General features: G+C 36.8%; 1 protein-coding gene across 3 annotated transcripts in view; it reads right to left on the reverse strand.

Annotated features, from left to right (window-relative positions):
* The window catches only part of SS18 (SS18 subunit of BAF chromatin remodeling complex), a 42,635-nt gene that overhangs the window by 17,688 nt on the left and 3,086 nt on the right, over nucleotides 1-21,861 (reverse strand). For all 3 annotated transcript variants that reach the window (XM_041477730.1, XM_041477729.1, XM_041477728.1), the window contains exons 2-5: nucleotides 21,270-21,346; nucleotides 19,844-19,928; nucleotides 7,985-8,138; nucleotides 1,432-1,653 (exon numbers count right to left, since the gene is read on the reverse strand). In XM_041477730.1, the coding sequence (XP_041333664.1) occupies nucleotides 1,432-1,653; nucleotides 7,985-8,138; nucleotides 19,844-19,928; nucleotides 21,270-21,346 (538 nt within the window). The remainder of the gene's footprint in view (nucleotides 1-1,431; nucleotides 1,654-7,984; nucleotides 8,139-19,843; nucleotides 19,929-21,269; nucleotides 21,347-21,861) is intronic.

Below are 21,861 nucleotides of genomic sequence, written 5' to 3' on the forward strand. Positions count from 1 at the left end.
CCTAAATTTTAGGCCAGTCACACAAAATTGTTTTCTGCAGAGTGACTTACTAGATGGCTCCCTCACTTACTGCTACACAATTATTGCTAACTCTGCAACTAAAAAATCTGAATTGAAACAGCATAGGGCTTTTCCAAAGCATCTTACAACATTCACAGAATTACTACGCTATGCATTGCCCAAAATACAGAGATAACTTCCCAGTTCAGAGAGTACTCCCACTTATGATTTCCCCTACTATGTACCTATCTTTTGTTTATTCCATTGTTATACATTAAGAAAAATGCTATTAACTATGTCGAAGTTAAAGGCCTCAGTGCACTCAACTTTCTCTACTGGTAAGAAAAGTGCAGAAACAGCTTCTCTCATCATGACTTATTTTTAGCCTCTTATTAAGTTAGTCTTCTGTCTGTTTTGCACCTTTCTGTAACCCAATAATCAAACTGATCAGTATGACCTGGTCTGTCTGTACACCTCAGGAACAGATGGTATCTACACATAAAGTGGAGCTTTGGTTTGTCATATGTCTTCTAGCAGGTGCTATGTACAGATCCACTGCAGTAACAGACTTAACAGGTAAGCTGAAAATACTGATTGCTGACTTGTAAAGCACCTCTGTAAGAATATGCAGTACATATACAATTTAGTAATTTGCTGTGCTGTGACTCTAATGCAATATTTTAATTCCACAATGTCCTTGCAGTTCAACAAGGACATCAAAACACCATCAGTTTATGCAATGGAAATACCTTAGATAGAAAATTAGCTTTGATTTTTACTATATACACAATGACATCTCATGAAAACAGCAGGGAGTACTAAATTTGTTCCTGGAACTGAATTTTGCTTCTCTAAGACTAAACCGACATTCCATGCTAAAACTGCTGAAACAGCATACAGCAGAAAACAAAGACTAACTAGGTCTATCTGAGGGCTATGTGACTTTGATTCTTCCATTTAACCAGGAGACTTAAAAGTAGAGATGCATTTATCAACCTGAATGACAGTAACACTTAGCCAGAAGTGTAAAGTCTGAAAAAGACAAACAGGAGATTCAGACTGCTGAAAGTAGATCCATTTCCAGCTTCTCACATTATACATGAAAAGTTAAATGTCTGCAAATAAACAAAAAGTCACAGATATATGGGAGAAAAGAGGTGTAGAATCCTCCAAATATGGGTACAGAATACTCACAGAGTATTCTGAGATGATCCTTCCACAAGGATCATTGAGTCCACGTCTTAGATAAATGGCCCCCATAGGGTGACTGAAGTCACAATTTTTGTGTTCTTAACACCATGCTCTAAGCAACGGAGCCAATCTCAGTTACAAACATATACAGAAAAGGAAATCGACAAGATAAGACCACTAAAATAAAATCTGCACCCAAGATGTTTTCCTTTTACAGAAGCTAACAGATACCTCACTTACCTTGGTTTGGTTGCATATTCATGTTTGGTCTGGGCCCATAGTTGCCCATCGGCTGTCCCTGGCTCATTGTCATCTGATTCTGCACTGGCATGCTCTGTGATGATGGCACTGAGTGATTGTAGCCACCCATGGACCCATGGCTACTTGAAGGCATATTCATGGAACTGTTTGTCATATTGAGCTGGTTAGGTCCAGGTCCTTGCATAGGCATATGGTTGGGTCCTTCAGGAAGAAAAACAGGGAAAATAGTTGTACATTAACCATCACAAAACTATAAACCATCACCAGGTGAAAACAGCCATAATGAATCACAAAACTAAACAGAAGTCATTAAATACAATTACATGAAAATAAATTTAAAAGACAGTTTGCAGGTGACTTCCTCCCATTAAAAATAACAAAGTGAACAATAAAGTTCATCTCTACTATGAAATACATTTTCTTTTGCTGAGTAACTAAAACTACTGAAACAAAGGTGAATTTCATAGAGCTCATCTTCTATCCATATCATACACAAAACTAGTCTTTTTAGTACTTGCATAATACAGCCTGAATGTCATTCTGAATGGCACAATACCAAACAGACAGTTTGATAACTTCATCAGAGTTGTAATTGTTACAATGGATGTAACATTTCTGTGTATTCAAACAACTCATGCTAGACAATTTTTTGAAACTAACAATTATTATTTTTAAATGCAGGCAGTATTAACATTGACATGGTATAACTACATAGAATCATAGAAACATTTTGGTTGGAAAAGATCACTAAGACTGTCAAGTCCAACAACAAATTTAACACTGCCAAGTTCACCACAAAATGCTAACTTGGGCTAACTTTCATTCAAATAATTATACAGTCACCCATAGAAGAAAGAGAAGGTGATAAGCACTCCATGGATCACTGATACAACAGCAAAGGCTTTTATGGAAAACCTGTGAGCCAAACTTATTCTGCACAGGTGTTTTAATGCCCTTGTAGATAAAAAAATGTAATCAAAAGTTGTTCATGACAGGAAGACAACTCCTGAGTTTATCTCCTGAGATGGGAATGTGAACAAATCTTTGTGGTAAGACATCAAGACTTTTTTTTGGATACTTCAATCACGACTTTTTTATAAGAATGACATGTAAATGGAAAGCATTTAGTGACCTAAGCTGGTAAGCACATCACCTTTGCTGGTAAACACACTACCTTTGCTGTGAATACGTAAAAGAACAACCTTGGAAATCAAGAAAGTGTGAAAAAAGGAACAAAGGGAAAATGTTACAGGTGATGTGCTGCATCTTCTCTACTTGTAAATAAGGTGGAAAATTTCAACACAACAGAAAATCAATGCTTTTGATTTCTAATGGACCTAGCATTGCAGTATGAAACAATGTAGAATAAAAATGGCTGAAGAACTTTTTAACATTTTTGATCATATACTATATATAGCCAATATTCTGCAACTGTATTTGCAGATTACTAGAGTGGGGGATGATGACTCAAAGGACAGTCTCCAAATTATCAGTTCAGCTTGTGAAGATGCAAAGGAAAAGCAACTTGCTCAAACACCCATGTGCCAACAACATCTTTACACCTTTTATTTCCTTTTTTCCTGACAACAGAGGTTGAATTCGGATCATTCTCTGAATTCAATCTACTCTCAATGGGTACTTTAACAAGTACAACATTACAATACCATCTGGTCAGTTTACTCATTACTTTAGGTGGAATAGGTGAACAGCTACTAGAACTAAAATTAGTAAGAAGTGGGACTGGATGTAACTATGACAAGTAAAAAAGTAGATGAAATGCATCCCATGACAAGCACCACATGAAGACCTCATGAAAATAGAGGACATGACAGACTAGGTCAACTGTAAACAAGGCAAATGTTGATACATACAGATTTCACCAAGAAGATGCTGCTGGTTGCTTAACATGCCACAGGTTTTTTGTTAAGCTAGAAAAGTCTAAGAAGGGGTATCTAAAAGAAACTACACTAGTAGAGCTATAGGAAGGTACTGATTTGTTTACATATTTCCCAGTGAAAATTAAAAAATAAAAAAAAAAGAACCATACACACACACCCCTATGCCTTCAGATGTAAACAGCTCCTAAGTCCTTGGATAATGAAAAAAAAAATGCACTAATCTAGGGTAGAATGAAGGCAGAAAAAAGGACACAGAGAGCTGTACACAAGGTCACAGATACAATACTAACTGACGGAAACAAAAAGATGCAGAAGGAAAAGATAATAATGATAAATTAACGTGGCTACTAAAGCCAAAGTGAAGAAACAGAGAGTAAGTTTTAAAATGTGTTTATCCTCTTGCCCTTAAGACACCTTACTGAAATAAACACAAATCTATTTTGTCAAGGAAAAAGCTGAAAAAGGCATCAAACATGCAGTTCACTGCTCCTGCAAAACAAGGTGAGCCAGGATTGCTGATATGTACAAAGGCAGGTCCACCACAAATACAGAAAAAGTAATTCAGTGAATAGGATTATGCCCACAAGAGTACTACAGATGCCTATGCTGCCCCTCTTCAATTCAACACTGCTTAATTCTGTAATAATGAGAACATGGAGACAGTTTAATTATGAAAAAGTGAGCTTGTCTCTAACCATGAGCTCAATCACGAATGTGCTCTGAGGTAAAGCTACAGTGATGAAAAGCTTCCTACTGTAGTGCCAAGCAACTGTTGCAGAGCTGCTAGAAGACTACTTGCCTAAGTAAAGGAAGGAATACTCAGCGTTAGTGCCACAAAGTTAGGGCCTGGGAGTGGCTTCGTTTCTTTCTGATTAAAGGAAGACATTGTCAGTGTTAAGTCTTCAGAGAGTTAGGCAAGCACACAGGGGAGCAAGTTTTTAAAAACTGGTAACATAAGAAGCAAAATGAGGAAGGCAAAAATCATTGCAAGAGATAGCTTGAAAAAATAACACACCCTCTCTAAAAGGTTGGTTTATATTCATGTCTCAGATAGCACTAAAACAGAAGAAAGCACTCATAAGAAAAAGCTGTCATATGAAATGCAAGGTATGTGAATTTTCTGTGGTCAAAATCTAGGGGTTTCTTAGTGAGAAGCTAGAAAACAAGAACAGAGAAAAAGCTAAGACCATAGGATAAAAAACCTTGCAAATGAAAAATAATAAAAACACATTTTACTTTTAAGTTTTTTTATAGTTTGTCAAAACACTTCATTGAGTTCTCTTGCGTATAAGGACAAAACAATTGATTTTCTTTTTTTATATGGATAAATGAAATAGGAAGAGAATATGAATGGACTGAGAATGAATTAACCAGGCATGAAGTGTATCTCCACTTTAAAGTAAGTGCTTTAAACGCTATACTAAGATATATATACTTCTAATTAGATTTGTTTTATAATGAAGTTAGCAGAGTAACTATCTATCCTAAGTATAAACAGAAGTCCTTTTTCCTCTTAACCTCCTATGCATACATCTTACCTCCAAGAAGCTGTAATCCAAACTAAATACATTTGAGACTACATCTGCAGGAAGGAAAGATTTTGAGATAACTTGTTGGGAACACACAAACACCTGCGTTGTGGTTTAGAAATGCTATTCCCCACTTTACTGTTTCCACTAAAACACTCCAAATCACACACCACTTTGCTCGATCCCTTGTACCCCTTTCCTGTGCTGGGCTGGAGAGGTGAACGGGAGGCATAAAAAGTAAAGATTACAAGTTGAGATAAGAAAAATGTACTGGAAACAGCAATGAAATAGGAAAAAAGAACAATTAACACAGCAACAGTATTAATAATAGTGTACAAGATGCAAAGGATTCACAGGCAATTGCTCACCACACAGAACCCCCACAATATCCTGCAGGTCCTGGACATGCCTCCTTCTGGCTACTGCAAAAATTAACCCTGTTCTGGCTGGAACCAGGACAACCTGTTATTCAGGAAGGTCACCTACCAGTGGCTCAACAAAGGACAGAGACCCCTACAGCTAGTCTTACCTTTCAACTTTTTATATGTGAGAAAACAACCTCAAGAAATGAGGAAGACAACTTGCCCTCAGCACATCTTAGGTCATCATCTCCTTCCACACCACCCTTACTTTGCATCACATAAACTCAGTCAAAGCAACTCTTCAGACAGCAATTTTTTCAGCTAAAAACCACAATCTGTCACAGGTACAAATAACACTCAAGTGTATCACCAGCTGAAAAAGGTTTGTAATGACTGTCTTTCCTGGCAAGAGGATACAGACACACATTTATCAGGGGACGCAATTAAAGGCCCCAGCAGCACTTCAGGTTCTGCATTAACCAGGACACAAGTACAAGAAAAATCATCCTTTGCCCTTCAGGCAATGGGACAGGTCTGTAGCAGAACTTTAAAATTACTCATGCCCTGATGATCACTAGGCAGTTCTTCTAATCCTCTCATCAACCCTTCTCTTCTGCCCATACTCAGATCTCTGGAAGCCCCTGCCCAGGTAATACCTGAAATCCATAGCGGGCATTTTTAAGAGCCTGCATTTTATTTTTGCCATGCTGGTCAACAGATGTCAGTCCTGGTTCTCTCAGTTTAAGTTAGTGACTTTACTCCTTTTAAACAGATCATCTCTACAGATATTTTAAGATTTTGTATCTGGTTTTTAGTATAAATGTTTATGTAAGCACAGAGTGAGCACCCTAAAACCAGAAAGCAAATGCATACAATGCAGAAATTATTAGAAATACAGAGAAATTTCTCTGTGAAATATTGAAAGGTTCACAAGCAGGTAAACTAACACACACTTGATTAGTGTAATTCAGCTGTATGCTTAAAAAGATGATTCTGTTTCCCTTCTTCCAACCTGTGAAATGATTTTAGGAAGCCTTTCTGATATTAGAGATGCCCTCCTCCTAAGCTGTTTATCTTCACATCCTCAGAGAAAACTTCAAACTGAGATGGAAAGAACAGACATTCAAGAAAGGGAATACGTTGGACGAAAGGCTAAATTAAAGCTTAGTTGGAAACTGTATTTAAGTATCTGTCTAGGTGAATACCAAAACAAAGCTATTTACCTTTCACATGTTTTCCTAAGAGCTCTTTTCTTATTCTATCTAATTACAAAATATGTATGTTTAAGGAGTGACTTTTCTCCCCCGTGGCTCTGCAGTGAAGTCATTATGCTCACATTGTGACTTAGTAATCCTTCTCCTTGGAAAAGATCACTATAATAACAATAATATGATTACACTTGAGGGTCAAAGAGACTGATTTTTGAGAGGCAATGCTATTCTCCATGGGAACTGATGGATCTTAGATAAAGGACACCATAATCAGAATATCTCTGCCCTACTTAGGGAGCAGCATATATTGCTTTTTACCCTTCCAAATACAGGCCACGACCAACATGTATGATGAAACTTCTCTAGATCTTTTATTGCACTTCTTACACACAGTCTCTGGAGGCTATTAAAGCTACTCTTTCAGAAAAGCCACCATTATCAAGATTTGCACAGAAATTAGAGACTACAGCAATTTTTATATTTTTTACTTTGTATTAAGTTTTGCATAGTTATTACTGTGTTTGCTGTCAAGAAGGTTATCCTTGACACCAGTGAGAGATGAATTTTCAAAGAAGATCCTTTGACAGTAGTTTCCTTTTTTGAAAGTATCAATAACATGAGGAGCTTTTGCATGAAAAGTTCCTCCATAACAAAAAAAAAAAAAAAAAAAAAAAAAAAGGAAGAGATCCTGAACAAAAGCAATCCTGGGAATGCAATTTTAAGCTGAAAGCCATTTCACATGAAATAGGCAGTATGATTTTACAAGTGGAAATTCAGGGGAAAATAGCCTCTATATAAAGAAGCATGCTCTTCCATTGCCTACTCCACTCTGATCTGACTGCTAAAGGGAATAGTTACCCCAAAGCCAGTATTGGTAGTACAATGTGGAATTTATCATCCTCCTCCTCTGCTTTGTTTCTTCTTCCCAAGTACATTTCTTTTTATTACAAAACAGGATGGCATAGAAACTGACTTAAAATTTACACCTAGAACAATAATCTGGAGGCCATTTCTTTACAAATCCCTTACAATTCAACACATCTTCAATAATAAAGAACACAGGAGATTAGTGGAAGCTGTATAAAAGCCATCTTTTTTTCTTTTAAGCATTTACCCAAATCAGAAACAGCCTCTTTCAGATGTATCTATTTTATTATTATCTAATTATTTAGCTACAATGATTTCACATTATCTTTTTATGGAAGGATTTGTGTTCGCTCAGCCACAGGCCAATACCTTTCCCCAGTAAGCCCTCTAAAGCCAGCTGTACTGCATGGTTTCAAACAGACTAAATTTAGCCAGTTCTGTTCATCAGAGGAATGCTGTGTGTCAGCTACATCAAAGCCCAAGGGCAGCCTGATAAACACTGAATACAGGTCACGTAGCTCTGTAGCTAACAAACTCTAAGAGAGCTTGTACTCGGGGGCATTCAAAGCAGTTTTGTCATCAACAATCTAGTATCCCTTGAGCCCCCATGTCGTTTCAGTTGCCAGGCAACGCTGGTGTTAATGTCTTAGAGGAGAAAAACTTACCAGGCATCTGGCCGTTCATCTGGTTCTGCATGTGTGGTGCAGGAGGGCCCCCACCTACCATACCATCTGAAGACATGTTGTGCGAGCGCGGGGGTGGGGGAGGGCCGCTCTGACTCATCCCGCCCGGACCCATAGGCATATTCTGTGTGGGTGGCTGAAAGGAGACAGTTTAGTCAAACACGAGAAGCAGTTAGTCTGACAAATATATTATATGTACATATGGTACAGCACTTGCCTATACTGTTCAATGGCGTATGAAGGAAAACGCTGAAATGCATTTCTTTCTCTATCTGATATGTTTAACTCCTTCCAACATTAATTCTGGCAAAACATTTAACATTTTAATCAATTTTACATTAAGTATTACATGCAGACAACACCACAGCACCTTTGAGCACTACTTCAAAATTAAAAAAATAAAAATCAATGCCTCATTAAAAACTGCATCTGAACAGTTTAAGATTGCTGGAGTCACTCCCTTACACACACACAAAAGCTTTCATTCAACACAGAAATAAGTGTTCCTGTAATTCTCTCACATCAACTATTTGTTGCTGTTAACAGACCTTGCACTGGGACAAAACAGGTACAACATGAGATGAAAGCCTCTGAATGCTCATAGACCAGCAAAAAATTTGCACCTGGGTGTGGTAAAACACTAGCAATCTCTTCCCCGCTCTCCCCCAAAGCGATGAAGGCCTAGTTCATAATTCCATGCCAAACACCCCCTACAGACTGGAAGCACATTAGTGCTGGCCTCCAAAGGTCCAGAGACAGCTGCCTAGAAAGGATGTTTTTGGCAAATTTCCTAATGAAATTGTGAGGAAAATAACTGAATAACCTTGAGAGTTCAAAGAGGGAGAGCAAGAAAAACAATAAATACAAGGGGGAATTTACTGGTAGGTTCTACTCATAGCAATGTAAGGAGATAGAGAAACCGCTAGTAGCCAGCTTTGTTTTCCTACTAAAAACACCTGGGAGACTCTACAATCCTTCTCACATACCTTAGCCAAGCACTTTCAGGGGAGTAAAAATCATCTCAGTGAGAGCAAATTTCTGGCTCTCTGGCTTTTGAGGACTCTGTCTACAGGTTATAACTATTCATGAAAAACTGTCCCCATGAGACAACCACGTGTGCGTTTTTCAACATTTCTCTTCACAGACAGAACAAGCAGGTGAACCCTAAGTTCCCCTCTAACCCAGTCCCTGCCTATGCCTACACTATTCACCAGGTTCATAAAGACAAAACACAATACAGTAGTGAAGAGTAAGGCTTTCCCAGTGAGTGTATGTTGGCGATGGTAACAGCAGGGTAACGCAGACACACACATACATTCACTTGCCAGGGGAGGGGAGTGAATGGCAGTAATTTGTTGTCTCAACATTTCTTCAAATACCTCAAGCAGGTATTATTTTCCCTGCAGTACTTTAAAAAATTCTTCAGGAAATTAGTGAAGGCTTTTTTTTCAGCAGGAAGAAGGAAGGAGCTGAAGAAAAATACAAGCAAATAGGCAACTTCTCTTACTAAATTCCTTTCATTCCTCCATGAAGAGTAACATTTTACAAGCAAAGTTCCTTCTTCAGCCTATAGCAGAAGCGGCAGGAGGTGAAGAAGGTTAAGAGTGAAAGGCAGCTCTACCCTCTGAACACTGTGACTGAAATGCTGCTCCATTCTGCTTGTTCTTCCTCCACTAGTGAGCAACCAAGGCAAGGTTGCTTCCCCTCAGTTAAAGTCTTCCATCCCTTCACCTTCAAAACCCACTATCATCCTAATTTTTCATTTAAGAGAATCTAACAGAAATTATCTAAAACTGATATACAAAGAAACAACAAAAAAGAAAACAGACTATTTTAATTTTTGTCTGGAAAGTATGTTCAAGAATACTATCAAAACCAACACACTTGTAACCTCCACATGAACAGAGCTCAGAGACTGTCCCATGTAAGCCTCAGAGAAGGCCCATGCCAGCAAACTGAGAGCAGAGTCAAAAATCATCCAAGCTGAAATGTTTCTAAAATTACAATGAACTTCTTCAATTCCAAGTATGAAACATTAGAAAGTCCAATGAAGTACCAAAGAAGATCAGCTCATATCTAGGTTTTAGCTATCCTGCATATGACATTGTACAAACATGGGCATGCCCTTATCTCTGGAAAGAGGGATGCAAAAAAGCTCCAAGAATTATTTAAACAAAACTATATATATTCCAACTCTCTTTAGTCTGAAGTTTTCAAAACAACTATCCAAGAAAAACATTGCAGTTATCAAAAAGCATGAGAGAATGTAGACATGCAAGGACAGGGAACAAAAAATTGTTAGGGACTTTAGATACAAAAACCTTAAAGAGACATCACAAGCCACAGGGAATTAAATCAATTGAGGGAGCAACTAAAAACACTTGAAGAGGTACTACCACAAAAGTAATTAATCAAGAGGAGCTTCTGGATATGGAAACAGTCCAAAGACCTGTGTGAATCCATATCAGATTGTTGAAAATTATGCAAGAAAAAGGTCCAAGATGCTAAAAAAAGTAACAATATTTCATTAAAAGAAACTACCCTATCAGATAACTAGAAGGTAGACAAAGACTATACATTCTACTTATAAAAAAAGTAGTAGGACCAACATAGTAAAGTCAAACCTTTCTAATTTACTAGAAATTTTTAAAAATATAAATTAAACCACCTAGCTGCATAATTAACAGAAGCATCTTAACACAAGTTTTTTGACAAAGCCTTTTGGAGCAATACATTGTCCAATGGCACTGATCAGAAACTGCCCAAACGGAAGCTGAAAAAGTAAAGAAACTTACAGAGCTCTCCTGAAAATATTTCAGTAAATGTCAACATGTGAAGCTACTGTAATATTACTGAAAATGTGGAAGAAAGAATAAGCACAAGATGCCAAGTGATGTGGATAATTATACGGCAATTACATGGAACTGTAAACCACTTTCTTCAGAAAGAGGAAGCTCCTATTGCCACTAACCCAGAAAAAAAGTAACAAACAAAAACGAACTGACCACAATCCAGAGAGTTTGGTGGGGAAAAAAAAAATCCCAAACCAAAACAAAAAACCCAACAAAATAAACAGAAAACTCAAAACCCCACAAAATCTATGCATAATACCTGTGGTCACTTTCTAGTATCTTCAGTAATATCCAAAGTCAGGTAGAATACTAAAGAAAAAAATGCCAGTGTATTTGATACCATAATACACATTCAGTTTGGGCAAAGTAATCTCAAAAAGATACTGTAAAAATAGCAGGATTCTAAAGAGAGGCATTCAGTGATTAAAAACTTTGACTTTACACCTGAAACAGCAAAAAGGACGGTTTTGTTTTTGTTTTTTTTTTACCTATAAAGGAATATAACTTAAGAGGATATGACAGAAAGACAATTTAATGCATGATACATACAAAAAGTAGATAATCCAATTTATGGTTTAACAAGAAAGAAAACCTCAGGAGAATAGTCAGTAAATTGTAGAATAACATTAAACATAGAAGACATGCCATAAATCACATAAATCTGAGGTATTCATCAACACAGTACGCTAGAACTAAGTTTAAATAAGATTAAGAGATAATTACACATACATATATGCAATAGAAACAGTTATATAGGATATTTTAAAGAGCATTACAAGCCTTTTTGTCAGATCATAAACCAATCACTACCTGATAGTAATTAAAATGAAATGTCTCCTGCAGATATAATTATTCCCCAGTGAAATTCCTCCAGAGTATTTTTCTAGTGTATGCAGACAGTAGAAAACAAGAAAAAATTGTTTTTAAATGGTAACTCCCCAATTTCTATTGGACTTGATCCAGACTTTTACAGATAATAAACTTCTTTAAATTAACTTCAATTTAAAAATCCCGCAACAACAAAAGAACCCCACCCAGCTACATAAACTAGATTATTTAACCTTTTTTGTTCCTTACAGAAGTTAAGAAAATTGTCTATCCCCAAGAACATGCACTACATATAGCAAAAACTTTTTAAAAGGCAAAATGATCACACGGTATTCAAAAGAAACAACCCACCCTTTATGGAAGAAAAGCTACCCAAAATGAACCCTAGCCATTAAGCCTAGATACGAAGGGTAAAATGGCATCCAAACACAGTTTGGTTAACAGAACCAAAGGAGAGGCTACTTCCCTCCAGTGTGGAAGTGTGACAAAAAGGAATGAAAATGGAAATCACTGCTGATTTTATTCAGATTATGTAGTAGAAAATGGAAATATTTTATTCCAGTAAAAAGTAAAGACTTAGAAAATGTTAGATATAGCTTCACTTGCTAAACACTAACTTTTGGCTCATTTCCCCAAACACACAGATTATACTTATAGTGGCTATGAGCATTTAAAATTTATCAGAGCATGAAAAAAATAATTATAAGCTATTTACTGAAACTCTACAAATTTGAACAGGAAAAAGACTGAAACTGACCCAACAGTTGCAACAAAAAGAGAAAAGGAAAAAAAAATAGATTTTAACTGACAAGTTCCAGCAAACAAAATCCTACTAAATCCAAAAGTTATTTGAAAGCATGCATTAAAGACAACAGCTACACTGTATTTTTAGAGGATTTTCTTTTAAATAATAAAATAGATCAAATACAAGATGCAACAATAAAATCTCCTAGGGTGAAAACGTGCACCTGAAGATGGTAAGATTTTTCTTCCCACCACCAGCAGGTTCAAAGATTTGTTTAGGGAATATCGTTGTAAAAACTGAGACTGAACATCAACTCAGTCACAAAAAAAAGTAAAAACCAGGAAATACTGTTAAGCACATTAAAACACAATACTGCTAATCAATACAACTAGCAACAGATACTTAAAGTACACTATCAAAAATACAATTTTCTTTAAATTCTCTCAGAATAACAATTAAAAGCTAAAAGAAATGCAAATATAAATAGTCTTCTTTTCTTTCCAAAAGAAGCCTTAACTCAGGATTTAATCAATCATCTTTGTTTTCAATTCTCAAATACCATTTTCTGCAAAACACCCCTTCCCAGGGGGTACTCTGCCCTGCTCATATCACATTGCTAATATCACAGGACCTGTCCCAGTCTCAGAGAGCAGTACTCTGTTGATAGGTGGTGATGGCACCTGTGGAGTACTCACTGAGGTGTCAGACTGGGAAATAAGATTGTAAGGGAATATGCTTTTGAGATTTGAAAGAGCAGAGATTTAATTGGGTTACAACTCTTCTACAAGGTACAGGGTATTCTAGTACTGAGTGTCTTCAATAAAATAAAATAAAATAATAAAATAAACCCTGTATCAACTCTCAGCTATTGTAATATTTGGGGGTAGGGAGGATTTCTACAGGAAAAATATTCTCAATCATGTCTAAATGATGAAGTTAATTATAAATGTAATTTGTGCTCTCACTGTTGGATTACCAGTTGTGATTCAGAGTAAGGAATTTTAAATTTAGAATGACAACGAGTTTACACATCTTGATTTACGTCAGTATCTTCAAAAATCAGACAAATTCTGATTTAACACTTAAACATTCTGTTTAAAGAGGAAATTGGAATCTTTAATGTTTCAAATTGCATATGTCACTGCATAAAAATATTTTACTGTCCCAATATTCTTTAACATTTCAACAAAGAAAATTTAACCCTGAAATATCTGATGTTCTCTTAGCAATAGCTACTCTGATACTTATAAAAATAACCTCCCAAAAATTCTTTGGGGGGCTTCCGTAGAACTAAAAATTACTTAAATCATAAATTTTAAAAACTAATTCATTATTCAGTATTAATTCATATGGGTTTATTAAAAGTAACCATGAATCAGTTAACTGTGGATGTTAACTCAGGGATCACTGAATTATAGAAACTAGACAACTTCTGAGGTGCTCTGTAACTGCCCCATAAAATGCAGTTCCTGTCTGTCCTCAGAAGCTCTGTGTTCCACAGCCCTTGCCTCTTTTGCTTTTAAGATGGTTTAATGTTTGGTCTGATACTTACAGGTTTTGCTTGCATTTAGTAGCCTAAGAGAAAAAAAAATCCACCTCTGTTCTAGCTAAATGCTTTATGTAAACCCACCTAAAGCAGAAAGAATCCAGCAGAACCCTCACAGCAAGGCATTTGGGAAACAGCAAAACCATACAGCCTCTGCACCTATGTTACCAGACTACCTGGTACAGCTCTCAGGAAACAGCCCAGAGTTGAAAAGGTATTTATTGTGCAGATACTGCACTACAGAGAGGCAAATGGTATCTTTGAGTATGAAAGAATTACACTTTAGAGCATACTCCTCATTCAAACTGCCAGCGACTTTTACTGATTTCTAAATCAGCCACAGAAGTTCACAGGCAACAGACGTAGTTTTTTGTGTACAGTGCACTAGCTCCCCATGTGGACACACCTGATTAACAATACATGCAAAGTAGCTTACAGAACTTAGAGCTATCCTGTGGTTTAAAATGGCAGCTATTGGGCTCTGAATTCACTCCTAACAACTGAAATTCCTGTATTTATTTTTTTCTTAGTGTAGTTGCTGGGTTAAGAAGCTCCCACCAGTGACTCTTCCTTTCCAAGAGTACCCTTTCAGTTGTGCCAACACAGCCGCCTTCTTCTCTTTTATAACATCTTAAGAAATTATTATGGTTTTTCAAAACTATTTAACATTTAATCAGAGCAATTATTCTTCAAAATCCAAGCTCCAGTAATCACTAATAGCTCCCTTGCCTCTTGACAGGAAACATTCAACCTTCCTTTTGCTCTGTTCTTTATTAATTCACTTTACAAATAGTTCAACTTGAACTGGGCATGGACTTGTGCAAAATTATGCAGCATACTCCACATACCAGAAACAGATTTTCTGCTATGCTACCCGTCCTGATTTCTGCTGGGATAGAGTTGATTTTCTTCCCAGTAGCTGGTGCAGTGCTGGGTTTTGGATTCAGTAGAATAATGTTGACAACACACTGATGTTTTAGTTGCTGCTAAGCAGTGCTTACTCTTAAATCAAAGATTTTCTGGTTTCCCAGGCTCTGCCAGCAAGGTGTGCAAGAAGCCAGGAGGGAGCATGGCTGGGACAGCAGACCCAAACTGGCCAAAGGGATAATCCACACCACAGAGCACCAGACTCAGGCTGGGCACTGGTCTGTGGTTTTACTGTCTCATTTTAATTACAATTATAATCTTATTGTAGTATTTTATTTCAATTATTAAACTGTTCTTATCTCAACACATGGGTTTCATCTTTTTTTCTGATTCTCTTGCCCAGCCCACTGCAAGGGGAAGGAAGGTGTGTGGGGTAACCAAGCAGCTGTGTGGTACTTAGGTGCCACTTTACCAGGCATTTGGTGCATAACTGGACAAGAATCTCATTAATTTAGGATTCCTCTCATCACCAGTAATAAAAGGTTTACTTGACAATTTTATTTTAAAGTGTGAAAACTGAGTCATATTTTTATTCTCAGGATGCCACCTTGCTTTTTTCAAGAAAAGCCAAGTCAAGGTAATTCAATTAATATATATTTTAGACAACTTTTGTGTTCAAAATAAAGGCTACTAAAAAACCAGAGTGCACAGCTCAGTTCTTAAGACTCAAATTTTTTTCTACAACCACATCGCAAGTACATTAAAACCATAGATTGAACATCACCCCTTTGAAAAATAAAAGTGTGTAAAATTATATGAGAGTTTTCATTGTTTGAGTGAAACCATGCTTATAATGAAGATTCCTATTTAGCCTTCAGAGCGGTCCACAACTTAGAACCATTAAACATCATTACTAACACTTCATGAAAGCTTGTCTTCAAGTTAATATTTGGAAGTATTTAATTATTTTGTGTTTGGGCAGTGGTTGTTTTTGGTTTTGGTTTGAGAGATTTTTTTGTATTAGTCCGGTTTGTTGCGGTTTGGGTTTTTTCCTATCTCTTGATGCAGTTGCTTTGGAAAGAACCAGCATTTCAGTACGTGTTGAGATTAGGTATTTATAAAAAGCAATCATTATCTTATAGAGAAGTATTTTATAACTAAAGTGACATGGACTCCTCCCTAATCTGTGTGACAAGTTTGGGAACAGCACAAAATGAGGCATTTCGCAAGTCCTACAAAAAGCTTAATTTTTGAAAGAAACAGCTCAAGAAAAAAGGTATTTCTTGTTTGTAATTAGAAAGTTTATAAATAACCTTTACAATATTATGAAATTTAGAAAAACTAATGCAATATTCAGATTCTTCTATGATTTGGACACAGTAAGTTTTCTTGGAAGTCATTACACACACAGACTGCAACTTAGTACTGGAAGAAACTGGCACTTCCAACATAAAAGAAAGCTCAATGTTACACAAGTGAGTAATAATCAGAAGCACTTATTTTCAACACCTTGAAATACACACTGAAATCTCATGCTCTACATACTGACAGAATGTAAGAAAAACTGAAAAAAAAATCACTTCCTATACTAAAAAAAAAACAAACCTAAAAAACGGCCCCCCATAAAACAAAACCCAAAAAACCAATAAAAACCCACACACCAATGTTCCCAAATAATTCCTGCAGATCTCAATATCTGCCCATTATAAAATGGAAAGTTTCCCACTACATACCAAATAAAGTGACGGTCATGGATTGTTTCCTTAAAAGTATCTGGCAAAATGAAGACATATAAGAGAGGGAAGATGTCCAAAAAAACCCCAGAAAAGCTGGGTTTTTTTTACTCAGTAGTCTTCAATGACTTTTTAAGGGCACTAAAAACACTTCAGAAAACAAAAAAAAAAAAAATAAGTCAAGGAGAATGCTTGTTATGCAGTTTGAAATTTCATGTTTAGAAACACACACAATACCTCACCACCACTTCAACTGCATCTTTGCTCTCTACAGTTCAAGGACATCGGTATCTTGCTGTAAGCCTCCCTCAAAAGCAGCACCAGTGAAAAACCACAAGAAAGCAAGCGTTGTGTTCCTCATGCTGCAAAAGCCCTTTTTGGGAAGCTAGCTTATCTCACAAGGTGATGGTAAAGAGACTCGACTGTGATCCACGAATACCTGCCAAAACTCAGAAAGAGACAGCAAAATGTTGCATCAACTTCCCATGTGAAGTTAGTCACTGCTCTAATCCAGCTGGGATAACAGCCCTGCCCTTAATAACACAGCTCCTCACACAGCTGAGGAAAGACTGGGTGACTCAAGAACTCACACTTTGTCTTTTAATGTGAAAAAAGGTGTCTTACCCCAAAAGTAATAATTTAGTACTCTAGTAGGCATACAAGACTACAGGAGCTTTGTTATGACACTGGATTTTCAAAGTCTTCCTGGCTCCCTTCACCCAGACTCTGCAGTGCTTGCTTCACTTGTTTCACCTTTCCACACTTCCAGGTCCCAGTTATATAAACATTTCTCTGCACAGCACTGTTGGATCACTACACTTTTTGTTTTCTAAGGTAATACCAGAGTTTCAGAAGCTACATCAGTCATTTCATTAGAATAGTGAATTCTGAAAGGCAAGGGAGAAGGCACAACAGCCGACTACAAGCATTTTTCCTAACAATACAAAGCATTAAGTGTAAGGAATATTGCTAGAGGACACAATCAAGTTCTCATAAAGTTGGAGTAATTTTTGCTAATATTAAAAATTTCAATGAACCCGGTAACTCATGTCTTTTGTTCAGTGTGAATGATATCTGAAGAGAAGAATTCCCTTTCCAACCTCACTTTAACACATAACTATTACTTTTTATGAAATGCTTTAAAAGTTGTGAAACTTCTTGAGAGCTTATTTACCTGATTAAAACAATAACAGGATAAAACAAAAAAGAAAATTTAGTCTACTGGGGGGAACAAATCTCCCAGAAATTAATAGATGAGACACAATCCAACTTCAGAAGGTATCCAAACTCAAGGTCTCCTAACTTCTGTGGAAAGAAACTGCAATAGTAGTAGCATAAAATTGATATATTTTAGTATTAAAAATAGTAGATGTCTACACACACAGTATCTTGCTCTGTATTTACTGTTACCATCCACACCTTGCATTTAGTAAGACTGATCAACTGCTGATACATAAGCATGGTGAAGAGAATCATACTACCTCCAAGTCAGCATGAGCCTCACCAGCTCCTACATGGAAAGCCAGTGGAGGAAAAGACTCTGAATTAGTTCATCTTGCATTGAAAAAAGAAAGATAACATGACAGCTCACATGTTCCCAAATTCTGTTAGCTAAAATTTACTAGCAAGACAGAAAGAATTTAAAGAATATTTTCCTATAAACCCAAAAAAAAAATCACCTTGTCATATTATGCTACATTTTGGGACAATCTTCAAAGATTGTAGGTCAGAGCATTTACATTTAGGTAAGACTGAAGATCTAAATTTCATTCAGTATTTTTGAAAGAAAACCCAAAGAAACCCAAGAACCTTTATTCCCTTCCTCACCTGTCCAAAAGAGACTTTCTCTACCCACTCACACACACTATGCTATTTTTCTCAGTACCATGGAATATTCCTGACATTGGAGATCAGAAACACACTTCTGTCCACATCGGCAAAAGCCTCTCACAGCCCTATCTTCATTTTCTTTTAGGAAGAGAATGTCATCACATTGAACCTGAACAACAGGGTCGCCCACCAGGGACTAGGATAAGGTCAAATTCATTTCCAGTTGTCATCAGAACCAGGATATGAATTAAGCCTCCAAAAACATATTAGTTGAGGAACACACACAGCCCTCTTAAAGGGTTCTTTCCCTCCCCCTCAGCTACAAGCATGGATTTATAAAAAGAGAAACCTCTACAGGCACAACAGGTTGGACATAATAAAGCACTGTTTCTATAGTCCTCTAGGTACCAACTTGAAAGGATGCTTCGCCAGTAGCAATGATTGGAGAACACTTCTCCAGAGACCAAAGAAAAAGTAATTCAATTTCAGTTGGTGAAAACTAGTATCTAGGAATGGCTGTTTTATAGACATTCTTTTTAGCTTCATTTTGCAGAAATGAATCAAACTATATTAATTCAAGAAAAGTCTTATTACCAAAAAACAAAGAACTTCCTTGTGTTACTCACAATGAACTCCCCAAGCTTTCTGTTTAGCACAAAAAGCAAACAGACAGCAAGCTATCTTTATGCTGCTGTTTCTTTTTTTACTGCGCATAAACAATGGAAAAGGGGAAAATTTTGAGGCATCTTATAAAATACAGAGTTTAGGACTACAGATTCAGAAAAAATTCAGACTAAAAAAAGATAGCAAGTAATATCCAAGACATGTAAAGTGATGTAGTGTTTCAAGGGCCTCTGGGCCCTTACTTCTTTCATATTATCATAATCCACCTTAAAAAAAGGTTGTTTTCCAGTACAGGAGAAAGGCAAAGAATTTGAGACTCGCCTAGAAGGTGGAAAAGCAGAGAAAAACTGACCCAGCCTCATTCCACTGGGGCAAGAGAATGGATGATATTGCAGTGAAAAATAAAAAGACAAGGAAAAAATCCCATTCCCCCACCTTTCCCTAATCTAAGGGAGAAAAGAGTACTGATGTAGGAGTTGACTAGGAACCATAGCACTACAGTTCTCAGCTGAGGGGAAAAAAACAAAAAAGGAAAAAAAATATTGTCTTTGAGGCAGACCAGATAGTTGAGCATTGCATATCTAATTTACAGGAAGAGCCTACATTTAAACAACACAGATTTTAAGCAAGTGAGATTACTCCAAATACAGCATAAAGACACAGCATCATGTATTCAATGTAGAGTATATCAGAGGCCAAGTGTTTGGTCATTATCTCAAACATTTGGTTGGTTGGTTTTTGGTTTGGGTGGGGTTTTTTTACCTTCAGGAATCCAAATGAAATATATTCCCTACTTTTACACTACTTTGTACTTACTGCTGGTAGTAGAGACTGCATGTTCTGGTTGGAGTCAGCTATAGTGGCTAGATAAACCAGGTTTGTATGCAGCATCTGCTGGTATCTATCAAAATAAGCAAAGCAAAACAAATCTTAATTCATAAATACAGTAACATCAGAATTTACTTTAATTCCACAAATGTAAAGAAAGCTACTTATGCAAAACAAGATTCAGGACACTTACAAGAGTACCATTATTAGGAATCTTAAGCCTTTTCCCTCACACTTATCTATTATCCAATCTTTCCCAATGTCTCCATCATATCTGTGCCTAACTGTACTACTGTCTTGCTATGAAAAAAAAATTGAAAGCTGGGTGACACTGTTCTCATATATTTCACTTCCTGTTCTGTGCCTAACTGTACTACTGTCTTGCTATGAAAAAAAATCGAAAGCTGGGTGACACTGTTCTTACATATTTCACTTCCTGCCTTAAACTAAATCACCAGAATACATACAGCGAGTGTGTTTGTGTCTGGTATAATTTCCATCACAAACACTAGAGAAAAAGAGCTGTTTATTATGTCCCCATAGTCAAGATATCATAGATTTACATGACCACATTTCATCAGGACCCTGAGCTTTGGAAGTTTGCTATGGAATAATTTTTCTGCTAGAGAACCACAGTCCTGATTCTCAGTATCTAGACCACAGTCACAAAAACAATCTTGAAAGCTGGAGAAGATTACAAGTACATAACGACAGGCTTGCCAACAAAAGTAGTCCCTTAAACCAAAAGCACCTATTATTTATGATCCCACTCCTATTTCCAGATTACCAGCTCTTTTGGCAAGGGAGTAAGATGTGCTATCTGTCCATATTTGTCTGATTACATGGGTGCCATCATCATCTCATGCCAGAAAAGAGTAATGGGAAAATAACACTCCTTAACAATTCACTCCTTCTATAGTTCTCTCAGATCATTCTACGAAGACCCCACTAGACAGCAAGTCTATGATGGATATTTTGGCAGGCCAAACTTCTACAACAAGCCTGTTAGTTCTTGGGCAAGTGAAAAGCAGGTAGTTTTCAAACATGCCATCAGGAAGCAGAAGGGTCCATTTTCCGGCACGACTTTGAGAATTTTTCAAACAAAACTACCTCTTTCCAACAATGTAATTACAATACAGAAGAAAAAGATCTTTGTTAGGCAGTCCTTATTTTTATGAGCATCATCATCATGACATCAACTTGCAGTAGGCAAGTTGCAACATTTCAGTGACAAAAGTGATATTCATGGACCAAATAAAACCCACCCACCCTCCACAAGAATTTCAAGTGTAGTATCTGTAGCAATGCTTTTCTTCACAGCACAGCTGCCCTGTAAGTTAAGTTAAACAAATCAAGAATGATGACCTAGATAGAAATTCACCCAGTCCACAGTAGGTATGGATTAAGGTCTTACTGAGAGCATTCAGAAGTCTTTCCCTTGTTCTGATAGTCCATTATACACTGGATAAGGTGGTTGTTTTCATCCAACATCTGAAACAATAAAGAAGTTTGAAGTAAATTCCATGCTCTTTTTGGAAAGAAACTGAAGAGAAGTTTGAGTCTTTAGTAATGCTCCTCTTCTTAGTTTTAAAAAACAGCAAAAAATGTTGTTATCCAAAAAGTTCTACTTCACCACTTATTTGCAGGACACTGTTTTGCTCCCATTTCCACCCTCTGATCAGTTTTACAGGTTTTGGCTTAAGGGTTGTACAGTGCTACCATCAGCAGCCACATCTGTGAAGCATCCTATTCAAATACCTATGCTGATTCTGCACCAAGTTCTTAGATAGTTTTAAAAGCTTTCTGCATTCCTTCATTTGATTGCTAACAAGAAATTCACTTAAAAGTCTATGCCCCAAGCTTCCCTTCTCCTTTTAAAGCCTGCAACTGCTTAGAAATTTAATTTAAAAAGGCACTGAAATTGTTATTGATGAAAACTGAGCTGACCAGATTTGTTAAAAGCAAATGCACTGGAAAGCCAGGCAATATTTACATGAAAAATCTCT

The sequence above is a fragment of the Pyrgilauda ruficollis genome, unplaced genomic scaffold (genome assembly GCF_017590135.1).
Source record: "Pyrgilauda ruficollis isolate IOZ18807 unplaced genomic scaffold, ASM1759013v1 scaffold41, whole genome shotgun sequence".
NCBI classification, from domain to species: Eukaryota; Metazoa; Chordata; class Aves; order Passeriformes; family Passeridae; genus Pyrgilauda; species Pyrgilauda ruficollis.